The sequence below is a fragment of the Zootoca vivipara genome, chromosome 1 (assembly GCF_963506605.1).
Source record: "Zootoca vivipara chromosome 1, rZooViv1.1, whole genome shotgun sequence".
Classification (NCBI taxonomy): domain Eukaryota; kingdom Metazoa; phylum Chordata; class Lepidosauria; order Squamata; family Lacertidae; genus Zootoca; species Zootoca vivipara.
Window position 1 is genome coordinate 96,658,610 of NC_083276.1, and position 19,031 is coordinate 96,677,640.

A 19,031-nucleotide genomic window follows, 5' to 3' on the forward strand; every position below is an offset into this window, starting at 1 on the left:
CCAGTTCCAAAGCATATTAAATATAATTTTATTCATTCATGAATCTAAATTCATTTATTTCCACAACAAACACATTGATCAACTCAATTAGCCAATTCAAAAAGGTATGAAAGATTTGTAAATTAATTGTTATTTCCTCAGAATACCCAATGGTCAACAACCCTACTAATCAAACTGAAGTAAATACAAATTTATTTCCAAGTGGAAACATTTGAATTAATCCCCAAATGAATTTAAGTGGAAACTAATACATTAATGTCACGAATAGGTACATACAGAATTACTGCAGTACCTATCAATTGTATGATTCAATGAAATCCCTAATCTCTGAGTTTATTTTAGATTTTGTTGCGCTTGATGTGGAAATTGGTTTGGTTGTGTATTTTTAAACGTTTATTGTCTATGACTACTTTTGTTACGTTGTAGTTATGTATTTTTTTCATGTTATAAACTGCCTTGAGCATGGTTTGAACTGCTGAAAGGCAGCTTACAAATAAAACTGTATGTATGTATGTGCTGTGGTCAAGTGAAATCTGAAAGACCACAGCTTCCCAATCTCTTATACAGACCATGCTAAGCTAGATGAGCTAATTGATCTGACTTAAGATATGGCTTTCTATGACGGAGGGGGAAACAGACCTAAAGGAATTCTGGGAGGAAAAAGGTTTGAGAACTGACAACGCTAATTGTGCTGATTTACAAAGGCTCTGCAGACTTTGTGAGTCTACCCTCCTGTCCCATCCCTTGGAAGGTGGTAGACTCTGCTTCTTTGGAAGTTTTTAAGCAGAGGTTGGACATTCACCATGAGGATGGAAGTGCAATTACCCCAAGTGTCATGTTTAGAGTTGATTTCTGCAGAAGTCTTTGCATACAGTTACAAGGAATGTTAACTAGGACCACTAAGACACACAATATGTGGCAGCCATCCTTACAGCAGGTAAGGAGTGAAGCAGTAAAGAGGGAGTGAAGACCTTGCTACAGGGCTGTCTTTTTTTTTTTAACAGTATCCCCCTTAATGGGCGTAGTGCTGCATTTCATAGGTTGTCTACTGTCGGGGCACCAGGTACCACTGTTGAAGAACTATTGATATATTCTGTCATTTGTGTGAGCAACTCAAAAGAACACACTAAGCATAGCAATATGGACCAAAGACATTTCCACACACATGGGATGAAGGCAAAAGGGATGATCTGTGATAAAACAAACAGAAATCTGCAATAAATTCATTTGTCCTAAAACATCATTTTCGAAACCTTTCAGCATGAATCAGTGAGTGTCTCTGTTATTTATTAGGATGAAGCATCCAATAAAGCCTATTATCCAGAGATACTACTAGCTCTGCATGGGAAAAGGTAATTGAATTTGATCGATTCCAGTTGGATTAGCTGAACAAACAACTCTTTCTGGAACCTAGATTTAACAGCAATAAAATTGTGGTAATAAGCAGTTATTTATAATCCACTTAGTAAACATATACAACTGGGAACGCGCACACACGGGCAAACCCATTTTAAAAAATGTTTCTGGGAATATGCCAGTGCTTAGTACTCACAGCTGGCCCATTAGCTAAGCTGCCTAACCCGGTTTCTCAACTGGGTATCTTCATAGTCCTCATTTTCTGCACTTTCCATTTTTTGCCCGGACCTTTGTTTTGAGTGATAATCCTCAAAAAAAGGTATGAAACAAAATATTAGTGTGTCATTTGCCCAAATCTGCTTAAGTGTCTGCAATTTGCACACATTGATTCCTGCATCAGGATCTTTAATTAATGGCACTGCCCCTGAAAATTAGGATACAATAATTCTGTACATACTTTGGTACAACCCACAGTAAATTCTCACATCAAGGCTTAATTGCTCGGAAACCCTTAAAAATCTGCCCAGCAGTAAAAGTAGCATTATTTGTGTGTGTGTGTGTGTTTTAATCTGAATAAAAAAAATCATAGAACTGTAAATATTAGCTCTTTTTGTTGCAATTTCAAAACACAAAAGCTAATGATTGTATATTACAGCAGCATCAGTGTGCATGGCATTTTGCAAGAGGGCAGGTTACAATCTCAGCAACTATAGATAATGCTATTGTTCTCTAGTTCCCACTGGCTTCAGTCACCAAGCCCAATGGTCAGCTATTCTTGGAGCTGCAGTCCAGCAAGAGTGCCTCTGCTATGCTGTGGCCCAGAGGTTCCCCATGCCTGTTTTAAGCACGTTCTCTGAAGGCTTACATACATGATCATCTCTTTTTATTCTCAATAGTCTTCTGAGGTAGGTTGAGAGGCAAGCCAGTTATTAAAGCTCCCAGCCTAGTTCATTGTTCAGCAGGGATCAAGATAATTATGCTCTGCTTAAAGTTATTTTCTAGTATTGAAAAGCAAGATGGTACACTGACAAAAAAGACAGACAAATTATGCAATGTAGGAAAAAAAGAGACACACACACAAAAAAATAGTTAGGGAGTTTTATTGCAACCTGCATTTATAAGTATGTAAGATCAGAGTTCAGTATTTCCCATGTTAATTCTCAAAATAATCCATTTCCAACTCACTATTTTGTCAATTTCTCTTACTACTGTTGATCAAATTCTACTCTGCTGCCATATATTTTTTTAAAAAACAAATGTCCTCCCCTTATTACACAACTATGAATTTTATTAAAATTCAAGTGTATAGAAAGTACAAGATGATAACAGTACCCTTAACTTCAAATATGTTTCATAAAAAGATTAAGTTTTCTGCACCATGACCCAGATCTGTTAAAATGGTTGACTTCATTATTAGTAATAAATTAGTGGAACATTTGTTATTGTGGCACTTTAGTAGGTTAGATGTACATCCATTGCATACTGCATTTATGCTAGATTGTTCAGAGCAGGGACCAAACTTCCAAACTTGCTCTGGTCTCCTTAAGGCGTTAGACGTTTAGGATCACGAGGGAACATGGATGTTTGCCTGACATTGCTCAATCCAAGGTACAGCATGGTGACTCTTTCCAGCCCTGTAAAATTAAATACAGTCTCATCAGCTAGAAGACCAAGTGGTGTATACATATACAGATCATGAACCAACAGAGTGGTTCATGCGTTGCATCAAGCTTTGTACTCATTGTGCTCCTCTGCTGTACAGCCATGATGGGATAGAAAGTTTTCACTTTAGTTTTTAATTCAGTGCAATTTAACAGGTAATCCAAACCCTAACCCGTGGTTAATTGAAACAAACCAACCCATGGCTGGACAGCAGGATGTCCCATTAGCTTCTGCTGGGAGAGCTCTCATCCCTTAAACACTGCCACATGCTCATTAGATCTGCAGCACAAACCACTGCATCGTAGCAGCCTAAGCTCAAAATCCACTTTGTGGATCAGTGCTCTACTGATTAACCTTTCCCAGGCTCACCGATTCTTCTCCATAAATCTACCCCTAGCTGTTTTGCCTTTAGCCTGGTTTCAGAGCCTGGCTGAGATAAAGAGAGGATAGGAAGCAGAGGTGAGGTAGGTTAATCCCACCATCTCTTATTCTGGAAATGCTTCCCTGGCCGTCCCCTCAATTAGCAATATGAGGGAAAGATGGGGTTGGGAAACCTGCATTTCCCTTCAAAATGTCCAAGTTTGTGAGGCTGGTGGGGCTAGAGCCTGGAACAACTTTCCTCCTCAGCTGAAGCAACACCAGAACAGTTAGCAATGGAATAGTATCCCATTGCTTGCTGTATTTGAGTAGCGTAACTTGGCTGTACTATTCCGTGTTTGACATATGCTAATTAGTGCCTGCAAAATTGTTATTATAAAATTAGCAAAGTTTTGCCATATAAAGCAAGTTGCATAACCTGTAAAGGAAAAAGGGTTAAATGAATCAGCAGCTTTGTACTTTTTTTGGGGGGGGGATGTTCACGTTTGCTCCAAATACAACCAGTGGAGGTGGGGGAGAATTAAATGAGTTTCATCAAAACGCACTAGACTTTATATCATTACCTCTATTAGCAGTAGGGATAAATCTCCATCAAATAAACAACTGTTTTCTTTCTTCATCATTCAATGCCCCACTAGTGGGAAGGGGGGGTTGGGTAGGAAACACCACTGCTAACTGTGGGGTTTTGAATCTTGTCCGATCATTTCCTTTGATAGTTGTCTTGTAAAAAGGAAAGCAAAGCTTAAAGCATGGATTGTTTTATAAATCTCAGAGATAAGAAGCTTAGGATGTTTCTCAAACATACACATCCCCGGTAAATCCAAGTTAGCTTTCCGAATTAAGCTCAAATGCTGTGATCATCTTTGTTGTAAAACTGTCCTTCCATATCATGATAATCCAGGGCTAGAATACAATGAAAATAAAATAAGCTACGTTACCTATGCCACCACCAGCATGGGGAGGTGCACCAAAACGGAAGGAATCAATGTACGACTTAATTTTCTCTAAATCTGTAAAAGAAATAGTTTATTTTGCTTCACGTCCAATTCTCATTAGCAGCACAGCAAAAGCATGCAGCATAAATAGAAAGAACACACATTAATTCAAAGTAGTTCAGTTTCTGGACACCCCTCCCCCAAAAAACCCTCCAACAGACTCTTATTGTTTTGCACAAATCCAGTGTGCTTAGTAACCAAAGCTGTGTTGATCCTGCTGTTGCTGTTTAAAAATTGAACAGAAGATATGAGCAGCAGCTCTGTTTAAGGGGTTATACCCCAACCCAAAAAAGTAAATTCACAGAAGTACAGGATATTGCTTTTGGCTTTAATATAGTACAGGGAAAGGCACGAGGTCCTTTCCCCTGGGCCCACCTGTCCTTTCTGTAACTGACATCCTACCTGGGGACAATATTCTTTGATTTCCCTTCAGTAACTAACAGCTGCACGTTTACCAAACGATAAAATGATTACCCTGAAACACCTGCAGGTATCCAAATCCACTTTTGTGCATCCCCTGCATTTAAGTCCACCTGACAATTCAACATATTTGATGGTCCCGAGCTTTTGGATGGATGGAACTGAAATATAATTGTAGCAAGACTGACAAATATTTTACAGAATAGAAACTTGTGACCTGGGGGGAATTCCCTGGAACAGGTACCCTTAGAAAAGTGGTTTGTGGCTGAAAACTTGTTGGACACATTTGTTATATGTTGCTAAGACACTTGGGCTGGAGTCAGACTAAGATCCTACACTTAGGGCCCATCAAAATTAACATAGTAAGTTAGATACCATTTAATTTCAATAGGAAGTACTGTATTTTCCCATGTATTAGACTAGGGTTTTTTTACAAAAAAAAAAGGTTTAAAATTGGGGCTCGCCTTATACACGGGTAGTGCTGAGGGGTGTTTTCTTAATTAGGAGTCCCCCAAAATAGGGGGTGTCTTATATATGGGGGAGTCTTATACATGGAAAAATACGATCTAACCACTACCGGTATTTTTATATACAAAGAATAAGGCTTCCATTTCCTGCTCTCCTCTTCATATCCTTGTTGCATGCATTGATTTGAAAGTGAAAGACAGGAATACACATACACACACACACACACACACACACACACACACACACACACACACACGTTCAATATATGATATAGCTAGGACTGAAATATTACCAATGCCATGATGCAAAGCTCTCTCAGTCAGCAGCTGAGGATCGTGAACTCGCTGAGCCCCAGACAAAATTTCTTCTCCCCTCATGAACATATCATAGGAGTTGGATGTTTTCTTTAAAAAAAGATCGCATTTTAGTAACTAGCAGTTAATTGGTATGCAAAATTTGGCCGTTGTTAGGCGCAGATAAAGCCTAGGACATTCACAGACTGTCACGCGAAATCCAAACCAGGTGAATATCCCTGCTTGATTTCTGCAAGAAGAATCAGGGCATTCAGCACAGCCCATCTTGCGAAGAACATCTTCCTTGATTATGCCCATCCCATCCCATGTCCAAGGGAGAAGGCAGGCCTCTCCTTCCCTTGTGTCCAGTGCTTTCAAAACTGCTGAAACTGTCACTGCAATAGCAGCATCTTTTTCCATTGGGGATCATGTAGTAAGAAAAACAAACCAACACCTGCTGCTAACATTGGTTTTAGTTCCTGAAGGAACCTGTGCAAAGGACAATGATCAATTCAGATTATGAGACCCATACCTACTCAACACCTGACTTTAAACTAACTACATGAATGTGGTGCAATTGTGGCACAAACTCCAGGCCAGGCTAGTCCCCTATTGATGCCTGAAAGTGGCCTGCAATGTTCCATCATATTTCACAGCAATCTAAACACTGATAGCATGCAACAATATACTTACAGGATTTGCTGGATCTGGCATTGTATAGAAAGGTCTTACAGCCAGAGGATATTTGTCAAGAATATAGAAGTCTGTGTCATACTGCAAAAGACCAGGTATATATAAAAAAAATTAAAACATTTTTTTAAAGGAAAGAGGTTTTTTTTTAAAAAAAACCACTAAATAATACATATCTAAGAATTTGAGGAGTTTCGCAACACATGATTTTGCTAATTAGTTAATTCCAACATGTTTAAGGAATTTAAATTTGATCATGCAGATTCTAAGACATCATATTAAAAACACTATAAAATTTTATATGAATGACCTGCTACAAATGTACAGTAACTATTTCCTAGTATGTCAAGCATACCTGTTCAAACTTGTTCCAAAAAACCGTACACTTTACTGCTGTATTAAGGAGTCAGAGTAATTTTTAAAAGGTTTACCTTTTCCTTCACCAGACGACCCAAGAGCTTTTCACTTGGTGTACTGAAAGCAAAGATTTTAAGGTTCAGATCAAAGCAGCTTTTTTATAGTTCATGTTTCTGAGTCTTTATGCACCGATCTTTGAAAAGCTGTACATCCCACAAATGAGAAAATACGTGTGTAAATCCACTGATGCCATTCAATGTTTTAGGCCAACCCTGGATGAATGCGATACTGTATTATTGGTCATGGGTGCCAGACAAGCTCCAAATGTTGGATCAGGAGTGGCTGGTTTTATTGCCTGCCACCCAAGCCTGCAGTGGGCTTTATTCCCTGCTGGTCTCTGCTTGGCCACATGACTAACAGGGACCAGACCAGACTCTGCAGTGTTATGCAGAGGTGGCTATGCAGTCATACTTTTGTATATTCCACTTCCATATATTACATTCAAAGTAGTGCCTACACAATTAATTGTTTTGCTAAATGTGTCGTTTCCTGCAGTGGGAGTGCCCTCCCTGTACGCTTTCCATTCTCCAGTACACAATTGGCATCTTTAGGCACACTCCACCTAGGATCACTGGTTGCTAGCTTCAGGCAATTCAAAGCGCCACAGATTTTTTTAAAAATGAAACTATTATAATACTTATAGCAAAAGAGCCAATGCTACACATTTTTCTTTTGCAGTAGGGTGGTCGGGACATTTGTTTACACCTGAGATATTGTGAGGCTATAAAGAGACACATAACCATCTGGAGAAGCAAGAGAAAGTAAGCTGTCACTGCTTTACGGAATTGTGTGTCTTCATTATATAGAAACTATTTTAAGTCCAAGTAATATTTTCAAGGGAAGCTTAAATGGGAATAAGACCCATTGACTCCAATGGATGCATTTCTGAATATGCATGCATACAGCCAAACTGTTAGGATGTCCAAGCCTCTATAAGGGGCGTAGTTCACAAACATGGAAGCCAGACTTCCTTATTTTGTGCAGAAGACAAATTTAATCAGGCGGCTTTCCATCACCTGTTGATTAACTGGACGGGTCAAATATTTGTTTTGGTAAATAATCACATCAAACTTTTCTCCATTAAAGTAATGTTATGTTGCAGAATGCACTATTGTAATCCCAGGACCGAGGATTTTCAGTTTGCTTGTTTGCTTGTTTGTTTTAAAACAGACACTGTTTACAGAAAGAATAAGCTGTTACACTGCTCTGGGTGGTCTAGAATGAATTAAGGGACAAAAAAAGGGACTTCAGGGCCACAGATTTGGGTTGACCTGTTTACGGACAGCTCCACCAGGTTTGTTCTCTCCTCTTAAGCTTGGATTCTGGAACAGATGTTTTATACTACTCGGAATGGTGCGAAATGAACGTTTAAGGTGCTCTTCACACATCACATTCTTAACAAGGAGATTTATTTTAATGGGGCGTTTCTCTGTTTTGTACATGAGTGCATAATGGTGGCAATTCCTATAGCTGGAAAATAGTGACAGCCTCGTGTTGGCATTCCAGCAAATGTATGAACTGCTTTCACAGCGACATGTAATCCAAATGTAGTCCTGAAATGGTTACATCTGCAATACCAATAGATATGGCACTAATCTCTTCCACCAACATGCTAGTTTGCCTTCAATAGAGTCACTTTATGCTATCTGAGCTAGGAAGAGAGCAGAGTGAATTGTTGCAGATCCTTTGCATCCCGGTCATCATCTGTTTGACTTACTTCCATCTGGACGTCACTACAGGACTCTATACACAAAAACGGCTAGGCACAAGAACAGCTTTTCCCCTTGTGCCATCAAATTGTTAAATTCGTAGTTGTGTAGCAGAAGGGGAGGCCAGTTATGGGTGGGGTTCATTTACTGTGCTATTGTATTGTGAGTGGAACAGTGTTTGTATAAGGTATGTTTACATTGCAATGTAGCCGAAGCAAAATTCCAAGTATGTTGGTACTTGGGCCAATAAAATTATTCCTATTCCTAAAATGTACCTGAGATCATCTTCATCCCCCATCTCTACTCCAGCTTCCCGAAGCATGGCCAGAGCTTCTCGATACTCCAGCCTCAACGTCGGCTCCAAGAACTTGAATGGTTCGCATGGAAATTGTTTGCTCACAGTCTGGATCTCCGTTTGAAATCTTCACATAAGAAAGAATGCCATTTTCAACAAAAGCAAAAACACAGAAGAGAAAAGGCACTACCCTTCTTCACCACAAGAGCTCACTCTGACACCATGCAACATTTATGATCTATGTTTTTCTGACTTCCTTCACCAACAAAAAAGATTGGTTGAAATACGAGGAGATTCTCACCATCAGATCTCAGGGAGGAAGAAGGAGCACATGCAAGACCCTCTGGTATCCTGGGCTTAAACTATGAAGGGTCCTAAAGACAAGCATTGGCACTTGAATTTAGCCTGAAAACAAACTGGCAACCATGAATCTCATATAAAACAGGTTATAATGGAAAATCAATTTGGCTGCTGTATTCTGAACCAGTTGCTGTTTCCAGGCAGCCACACCCTGTCTTGAGGGCATTACGGTAGCCAACTGTAGGGGTTATCAGTAAATGTGCTGCTGTATTCAAATTGCTATTTTCCACAAAAAGCTGCAAAAGGTTGTTGCTGCTCCTGGCCACAGTTTCAAGCTGGGCATATAGAAGGGGACTGTGGTCCAAGAGACTTCCGAAGCTACAAGCCTAAGTATCCTCCAGAATGTTATGAAACTGTCCTATATGAGGTGTGAGGCCAAAGTGGGAAACCATGCTAAGCCTTTGTAACAACAATACTAACTGTAATGTATGTGGCAGCCATTACATCCAAGAGCAGCCTTATGGCTTTACCATTCCATCCACAAAACCTGTGGGTTGCCGTCTAACGCAGCCCAGGAAGCTGTTGTCGGGAGGTGAAATATTCAACACCCAAGCAACCATAAGAAAACAGCAAAAGGGAACAGTTCATGGCCTACAACCTAACCCTAAAATGGGCCAAGTAGCTGTACATCATTCCCATGACATATACCGTGTTTCTCATAAAATAAGACGTGCCTATAAAATAAGCCATGGCACGATTTTCATGCGTGCAGTTCTGGAGGGCCTCACCAAAACACCCAGCAGTGCGCACCGCGTGGAGCCCCGAGCCAGCGGGACCCAGCTGAAGCGCCAACAAAGCGCCCGGCAGCGCCGCAGAGCGCCCCGAGCCGCAGGAGGAGGATTCAAAGTGCTACAGAGCACTGCTGGGTCCCGCTGGCTCGGGGTGCTCCGCGTGGCGCTGCTGGGCGCTTTGTCGGCGCTTCAGCGGGGCGCGCTGTTGGGTCCCGCTGGCTCGGGACTCCACACGGTGTGTGCTGCGGGCCCCACTGAAGTGCCAACAAAGCGCCCAGCAGCGCCATGCGGAGCACCCCGAGCCAGCAGGACCCAGCAGTGCTCTGTAGAACTTTGAATCCTCCTCCTGCAGCTCAGGACAGCTCTGCGCAGCGCTGCCAGGCACTTTGTCGGCGCTTCAGCGGGTCCCGCTGGCTCGGGGCTCCATGCGGCGCACGCTGCTGGGCGCTTTGTCGGCGCTTGAGCAGCAGCAACAACTTACTGGTTAGTAAACAAAATAAAATAAGACACCCCTTATGTCTTATTTATTTCTTGAGTAAAATAAATATAAGACGGTGTCTTATTTTATGAGAAACACGGTATATACTTTCTGTAGTCTATTTCTGTTTGGCTTTTCCCTAGAAACCTGAACTCCACCAGCAAAATCAAAGTATCAATAGTAGTTTAGAAAGACGGCTGGATTCTTACAGTTAAGGAATGAGTGCATCTTCGTCCAAGAATTTGTTTTCAGGGCCAAAACCTGAGCACTCAGTTCTTTCACCCCAACCCATTCCTGCAAAAACGCCTCCCCCCCCCAGCCCCAATTATCTTTGTTTCAGCAGCCTAGCTTGGAAACAAAAGTTATTGTTACACAACTCAGAATCAAATATCAAATGTACTTCAGATCTCCCAGTAGATCTATTCTCTGCCCACCCCAGTCTAGAATGGGTTTGTGTGTGAAAGAACTGAGTGCTCAGTTTTGGCCCTGAAAACAGATTCCTGGACGAAGATGCACTTGTTCCTTAATTGTAAGCGTATTCTCTGCCCACCCCGGTCTATAAAAAAAGAATATATGGGTGATACGTGTAGGTATGAGAAGAAATCTGAAAGGCAGTTCAGCAGTTTTAAGAAGCCATCGAGGCAATGAATTCCATTAGTTCATACTGCATTAGAGAAACAAAGAAATGTTTTTATGCTCGTCTTTAACCTGCTGCCATTCTATTATTTCACTGGCTTACGGTCCATCAGTAGAAAGAAAAAAAAGATTTCTCTCTACTCAGGTGGTTCCTTGTATGCAAGATCATGCTTGTGCCCTGCTAGCAGACTTCAGTATCAAAAACTGTACTTCTTGCAAGATAGAAAATGCTGAAATTCAGTGTACAGATAGTCAAAAGTTATCCTGATTACAGATCCATCTGGCAATAGAGTACTTTTATGACTCTTGCCTGTAAGACATGATACAAACTCTCTTTCTCACATTAGCACTGGCACTCCAGACAACATTAAATAGCCTCTCATTTTCTATGGTTTCTATAGCCATGTAATTTACTTTTTACCTTTCTTGGAGTCCTTTGAATATCTGCACCATGGTGTCTGCGATCTCATCCACCACCTCATGATAATGGTAATTAAATGCCATTTCAATATCCAGACCAACAAACTCTGTCAGGTGTCTATGAGTATTAGAGTCTTCTGCCCTAAACACTATACAAAGGGGGGAATGTTATAAATTACTTGAAGATCACGAACAAATGGGTCTCAGTAGAAACTAGCTTCAGACAGACACTCTAGCACCAAATTACTATTTTAAATAGACAGAACAATAGCTCTTATCTGAAACAGGACTCTAATCTCCTGTCACAAAGACCCCTGTTAAACACCAAAATGGTCACTGTGGTAGTAAAATTTCTGCAAGTGACTCTGAATCCTGGCAAGAAGGAGGTGCTGTTGGCTCCCCTGGTAGATAACAGTTCAACAACAGCTGAGTTGGGGGCTAAAACACTTGATCAGGACAAATACAGGGCTTTTGGGGGGACTTGAGAGGGCGGCTCCTACCTTGAACACTGCATAGGTATAGGTAAGGGACCCCTGACCATTAGGTCCAGTTGTGACAGACTCTGGGGTTGCGGCACTCATCACGTGTTATTGCCCGAAGGAGCCGGCATACAGCTTCCGGGTCATGTGGCCAGCATGACAAAGCCACTTCTGGCGAACCAGAGCAGCACACGGAAAAGCCGTTTACCTTCCCACTGTAGCGGTACCTATTTATCTACTTGCACTTTGATGTGCTTTCAAACTGCTAGGTTGGCAGGAGCTGGGACCGAGCAACGGGAGCTCACCCCATCGCAGGGATTCAAACCACCGACCTTCTGATCAGCAAGCCCTAGTCTCTGTGGTTTAACCCACAGCGCCACCTGCATAGTCTGTGCTATTACCAAACTAGTGAGGATTTAGAACAGTAACACACACCAGTGTGCATGCAGGTCCTTTGAACACCATCAAGAAACAATTTAAGCCAACAATGAAGTCAGTGAGACTTACAAATATTTTTGTGTATCTCAGAATATTTCCCCAGTTCATATATTACACAGGGTGGTGTTTCTCCTGCCATGGAAAAGTAGCTCTTATCTCTTTTTCCACCCACATTTTATATTATGGTTTTTATATTATATACTTATATATTATATACATTTTATATTATGATCCAGGGTCTCTGTGTCAACCAATACCTTGTGCAATTTCTCTCCATCAAAAAGAAATAGGAGGGGGAGGGAGCTAAAGTAGTGCAACGTTGGTGTGCAGCACCTGGTTCATATATTCAAGAATATGTTTGGGAATATGAGCATACCTGTCAAGTCTCCCACTGAAAAATGCGGGATCAGCAGCGGAGCAGCACCGGAAATTGCGTAGAAGCAACCTCCGGCGCCTCTCTGAGCATGTGTGGGCACCGGAAATAGGGCAGAGCGGCACCAGAAGTTGCTTCTACACATGCCCGGCGGCCATCTTGGTGGTGGCCGCCGCCATGCGGCCACCATCAAGATGGCCGCCGAGCATGCATAGAAGCGACTTCCGGTGCCGCTCTGACCTATTTCTGGTGCCCACACATGGGCAAAGCAACACCCAAAATGGAGGCTCCCTGGCAGGTAGGAAATCCGGGGAATTTCCGCGATTTTTCTCCATTCGGGAGAACAGTGGGAAGTGGATTAAATTCCGGGGGTTTCCCACGAAAAACGGGATACTTGGCAGCTATGGATATGAGGTGCACAGATTGCTCTACAATATAAAAATGAGTACAGTACTCCCCTGTAATTTATAGCTCAGGGAAGGGGAGAAGGAAGATAAGCACATGCTATCTATGATGATAATCCAAACTGATATATTGTGAAAAACCAGAACATGAAAATATTTTGCACTCTCTAATTTAGGATGTATTGATTTTCAGCAAGCCCACATTAATAAAACCTCTAGGGCTGCCAAGCTTGTAGGCTTCTATTAAGTTCATCGAGAGATTAACCATTACAGTTGCAGTCATCTTTTTCACTGCCAGAAAACAGCTGTATGATACTTCCAACAACCACTAGAGAACACCATTGCTCTGTTCACTGTTCACGCGTTAGCTGAAAATATTACATTTGTTCCTCCTGCAAACCCTGTCAAACCGCCATATGGATTAGCAGCCTTTGCATGAAACTTTTGTTTGGTTTGCAGATTAGAAAGGAAAAGGCCTCGCAATGCTCAGTACGTGCATAACCTGAACATTTAGTGCACGCTGGCTCCAGAGACATGACAGTTGCATTAGTAAGAAAGAAGGGAAAACAAAAGAGCTTTCCTCACCTGGCCCAATGCAGAAAACCTTGTCAAAGTCAGCACAGATACACATTTGCTTATAAAGCTGTGGGGACTGTGCAAGGTAGGCACTGCTTTTGAAGTAAGAAACTGTAAACACATTGGCACCACCTTCGCTGGCAGCTGAAAAATAAATGCATTTATCTATAAAGCAGGAGCAAACTTAAGTGATGTATATTTTTCTTGATTCCTTCAATTATTGCATGCAACTTACGATCCAGCAAGTACACTTTCAGAGATGAAAATGGAGTGTTTATACACTTTCTCCTCCCAGGGTCAGAAGACACCAGCCAGCGCCATTTTGCTGACTGAGGTAAATTACAAGATGGCACTTCCCCTCCAACACTACTGTCGCTCCACATATAGAAGCTGCCTGGCAAATGAATCTTACTTCGACACGGTCAATAGCATCAGACAGACCCAACGGCAGCATTCTAGGGAGGGTATACACCGCTCTAACGTCCAGCAAAGGTGAAGGGCCTCGGAGTTCAGGAGGAATGGCTGTAGGGACTGCTGCCACCGCCCCAGTACCTGAAGCAGCTGCCACACACTACCTAAAAATAGGGCTGGTCATAGTAATAATGCCCGACACATTTGGTATCACCTAGGTCCGTGTAGTTAGGGTCAACAGGTCCAAGCCTTCTGCAATATGCTGGAACGAAGAGCAACCTTCCAACCCCAGTTCTCACCTTCTTTGCCTTTCTATGGCGCTAAAGTGGACTTAAAACCAAGGCAAGCTAAAATGCCTGCTCCAGAAGAGGAGGAATGGGGCATGAGGCATTCAGGTGGGGTTTTATAGGAGAAGAGAGGAACTGCAGTAAGAATGTGGCGTTGCGATCCATATTTTACTATTTCCACTCCTGTCCAGACTACGGCTTTTGGCTTCACACAGCCAACGGTGGGTGGCTTGTCTGTAGGTCCCAGCGGGCACATGAGTTGGCTGTTGCCTGCTGTAACTACACAATATGGTTTGTTTTCTATGCTTGTTATATAGCCTTTGGTTTAAAGCAGCCTTGTATTTAAGCAGTAGCCTAGTAGCCACCAGTGACAAGGAGGTCCGTGTAGAGGAGTGAACAGGCTGGCAGAGGAGAAATGAAGCAGTATATCCACCCTGTGTCTAGCAAACAAACCAAGCAAGGAACAGGAGAAGCCCCCACCCCCTTCATATGAACCAAATACATAAATGCAGTTAGCTGCTGTGGGGGAGATAGATCTCTCTGTCTCTCTTCTGCCAGCCCCAAGCAGCCTAGGAAGCCTTTCTGCAGGCTAGCTCATTTTTCTGGGCTTCAAGACTGGTTAAACAGATGGAAAAGCCTACACAAAATGCTAAGTAATAAGCCTGTTTCTCTACCCTGATATTACTGGAGAGTGCACCAACTTCTGTTTTTCCAAAGGATACAGCAACATCTTTTTTTTTAAAAAAAGAAAATGTTTTAAATTGATTACTTAAAAATCAATGAATCCTTACTGGTTCAATAATATACTCCCCCCCCCCACCTGCACAACAGTGTACTGCCTCCAAAATTGCGAACTTATTTGAATGTAATACAAATAACCAGTACATACCAGAAATAATCTTTGGAGTCTGAATTTCCACAAACCCCTTGTGAATGAGTGTTTCTCGAAAAAGCTGGCAAATGCCAGACTGCAGGCAAAAGACAGCTTGGCTAGTGGAAGTCTGTTAAAGGGAAGATATTACAATAAGATTTCTAGCTTTATTTCACTTGCTGGACACTGTTTGAATTTTATCAGGACAACGGATATCATGAACAGTTCTCTCAAGAGAAATTTTTATTACCCAAGGGCCTGCAGAGGAAACTTTCTGATAGGTTTGCACAAAAAGAGCAAGAGAAACTGCTAAAAATCTGTACCAACAGTTGAGACAAAGGGGTTGATTAGCTTTTATTCATCATATATACTGTATAGGTAAGGTGTTTAGACAAAAGTTACAAAGGTACAACTGTCTCCTACAGAACGACATTATAGCATTCTGCTACCAATGGCTGAATCTGCTCCAAAGCAGTCGTTGCACTCATCCACAGTGGATATATACCGCAGAAGTAAAAAGTAATGTTTAATGTAAACTAGATGAAAGCACCAAATTGATAAAATATATTGAGAAAGGCCATACAAAGTCACCCACTCCCGTCACCCACACACAGCAAAGTCAGCTCAATACAGAGCTGAAGGTAAACTCTAATGCAGTGATGGGTGTGTTTTTTTTGGGGGGGAACCCTCTGCCATTTTCCCCTTCCAATACAATAGTTCTTCCAAAACAGAGACAAGCTTGATACTCAACAGAGATTGCTTGCTTGCAAAACAGTTAACATACCAGCATGCTATGCAGATAAAAAACCTTGAGGTTTATTGTGAAGAAAAAATACAGAATAGTTAAAAGCAAACCCACAACTGCGTTGGCAACATACAGCTGCATGTATCTATACAGTAATGACATTTTTTATTCCCCCACCACCACCATCCGTGCCTCCTAAAATAAGGATGTGCGTCACTGTTCTGTTTACTGCAACTTTTTCAAGGTGCCTACCTTTTCAGTTAGGTTGAGATGTGTGGTTTTTCACATGACATGACACCAAGCCACAGATGTGCAGAAACAAATACAAATGTGATACATCTGTCAGGGTTTTTTGTTTTCAAATAAAGTTGCTTTTTTTTGTTTTCGTTTTAAATACAACAGACTACATTTTCTAAACCAAAGCTTGCTTTCATTTCTTCACTGGAAAGTTACAGATTCTAGTTAATTAAAATAGCGCGAGAAAGTGGCTGGTACCATCTTTCTGGTTTGGTGTTTTGTTTTTTCTGTTTTGTTTTAGAGATCTTAACCACAGTCACACTGCGTTCCTAAAGTAGAGAGTTCAGCGCAACCTGACTTTGTTTTCAACTGATTGGTGGAAATAAAGTCTGGCTTGAAGTGCAGAGGCTCATCTCTAACAAACATACAGGCTCATCCCTAACAAAGCTATGCAAAGTACAGGAGGCACAGATGCAAGGAAGCGCAGCATGAGATGTACTTAATGTGACGCACACACGACTGTGTTCTGCACAAACAAAACAAAAAGACTCATAGAAGAGAGTGAAAACTAAGCAACCACCAGTGTCTTAGTCTCACCACCACCCCCATAATCTATTTAGCCTACATTTAAAATATGTACAAATGCTTGCACAACATGTTTGTTAGAGTGCACTTGATAATTTGCTGTCTTGCTAAGTAATAAGAGCAATGGACTGAATATAGTGTTTGGCTTTTGGGTTCATTACAACAGCCTGAATGCATTATACAATCTAATGGGCTATTTTGTTAACTAGGCTAGTACAGTATATGCTTAGTACAGTATATGTACCGTACAGTATATGGGGAAACCCAGCCAGATGGCATGGTATAAATAGTAGAATTAAAATTATTATTATTGCTAAGTGCTGCCAGTTCTACACTGCATTTAAGTTTACCATCAAAAATAGTTCTGCTGTAAAAAAAAATAACCATTGTGTATTGTTCAACATCTTCAGAAGCAACTACGGTAGGTTTTGGCAAATTTCTAGGGCTAAAAACAGAAGCAGATGCTTTCAATCTCTCTCTCTCTCTCTCTCTCTCTCTCAGACCTGGTGGAGAAAAGCGAGGGGCACATGAGCCCTCATATTCTCATATCTCATTAAGCCATAGTTTGGCTCACTGTCACATGTGAACAAGACCAATGTCAACAATATTAGGTTAGATGGACGAATGGTCTGTCCCTATATAAGGCCAAACTAACAGATTCCTGTCAATAAGCAGCATTTGGTTGCTCTTTCAATCGATATCTTCCTCCTCACTCGAAGTTTAAGGAAAGAAAATCATGTTTAATATATTTTAGGTGACTTCTAACAATGAGACCCTTAAATAGCAAACTAACCTCCATCGACCAAACCCTGGCGAATGAATTCTAAGCCAGGGGCTAAGTTTTAGTACAGCAGAGCTCTATCTTTAACTAGGAAAGAAAAGGAATCTTGAGTTACTACCTAATCCTTAAATTCAGCTGACATATCTCGCAAAGTTGCACAATGTGCTGCCACAGGCCCTAAAACTAAAATTCTTGATATGAGACCCTACAACAAAAGCTGTGGAAAAGCAATTTGATGCAGACAAATGATCACTGCTCAAGAAAATATATTGCAAGATCCCCAAGACTGGAAGTTGAACCTTAAGCAGGTTTTGACCTTGAAGTGAAGATGCAGATTAGGAAACAGACGATAAACAAAGACCGAACTTGTTTCTGTTACTTAATTTATTACTGAGTAATTCCCAGATTAGATTAAATATGTAACCAAAACATTTACGTCAACTCAACTGGGGGAAATCCCTTATGTTTGTTTGTTTGTTTCAAAGTGTCACAATGAAGCCTTAGATGATAATAATAAAAAAAGAATGGAACAATTTTGGTTCTCCCTTTGTTGACTGTGGCTAAAGACTGAGCTTCATGTGCTAACAGAAGTCCACCTTAAAGAAATAGCATAGGAATCTTTGAATCACAGGCTACGAGATGCTGATATCAATATGCCTTTTCATTCCATTGTCTACCACTTACGGCATGATACAGGAAGCTCTTTAGGTTTACTGTTTCTTGGAATTACAAAGTCACTTTCTAAAATAAATTTATTTTTACTTGTGTTGACAGTGGTCAGTTATTCAGGCTGAAGCTCTACGATGTTTACTACAAGTGTTGGATTTGTATAAAATCTACAATAGTAGCAAGTGCATTAAAAATGAAACATATCAAATGTAATGAGAGCAGGTGACTGGCCAAATATCAACCAGTGAGCTTCATGACTGAGTGAGGATGTCAACCATGGTCTCTCAGGTCCAGCTCTCTATCCACTAAACCACACTGGGTCTAAAGTATTGTATAAAAGCACAGCAAATGTAGTGCAGCAGGCCAATAGGGATTTTGCCAGCCCCCCAACCCCAATCCGATAAATACAATATGAGAGCCTCTATTCAACTTCCTCAGACAAAACACAGGATGCAGTCTCTGAAACCTTTCTAACAATTGGGTTTAAGAGATCTGGCTATACAACTGTGTTTATTGAATGCTTGCATAGAATACAGCTGCTGCTGCTGCAGCAGCAGCAACAACAGTAGATGCTGTCAATGTAAGCTATAAAAGATAACAAATATAAAGAAAACAGAAACAAAGTAAGGCCATCTAATTTATAAGTGTAGGCTCATGTCCAACTGAAAAGAGACCTAACTGACTGACACAGCTGCTGCTGTTGTATTGAATGATTAAACTTCTGAGAAATTGGAATGTTACTTTAAAAAGTGGAGGTGGGGGTGGGGAGATGCCTGGACCAGATGGACATGTTGAGGTCAAGAGTTTGACAGAAGATATGTCTGTACTGTATGTCAGTAGAGGCAAATGTGAGGACAAATGAGGTGT

General features: G+C 41.2%; 1 protein-coding gene across 2 annotated transcripts in view; it reads right to left on the reverse strand.

Annotated features, from left to right (window-relative positions):
• Positions 1–2,440: 2,440 nt before the first annotated feature.
• The window catches only part of DARS1 (aspartyl-tRNA synthetase 1), a 48,400-nt gene continuing 31,809 nt past the window's right edge, over positions 2,441–19,031 (reverse strand). For both annotated transcript variants that reach the window (XM_035130605.2, XM_035130596.2), the window contains exons 8-16: positions 15,166–15,277; positions 13,588–13,722; positions 11,310–11,457; positions 8,664–8,810; positions 6,694–6,736; positions 6,266–6,346; positions 5,572–5,683; positions 4,335–4,406; positions 2,441–2,990 (exon numbers count right to left, since the gene is read on the reverse strand). In XM_035130605.2, the coding sequence (XP_034986496.2) occupies positions 2,899–2,990; positions 4,335–4,406; positions 5,572–5,683; positions 6,266–6,346; positions 6,694–6,736; positions 8,664–8,810; positions 11,310–11,457; positions 13,588–13,722; positions 15,166–15,277 (942 nt within the window). In that variant the 3' untranslated portion in view covers positions 2,441–2,898. The remainder of the gene's footprint in view (positions 2,991–4,334; positions 4,407–5,571; positions 5,684–6,265; positions 6,347–6,693; positions 6,737–8,663; positions 8,811–11,309; positions 11,458–13,587; positions 13,723–15,165; positions 15,278–19,031) is intronic.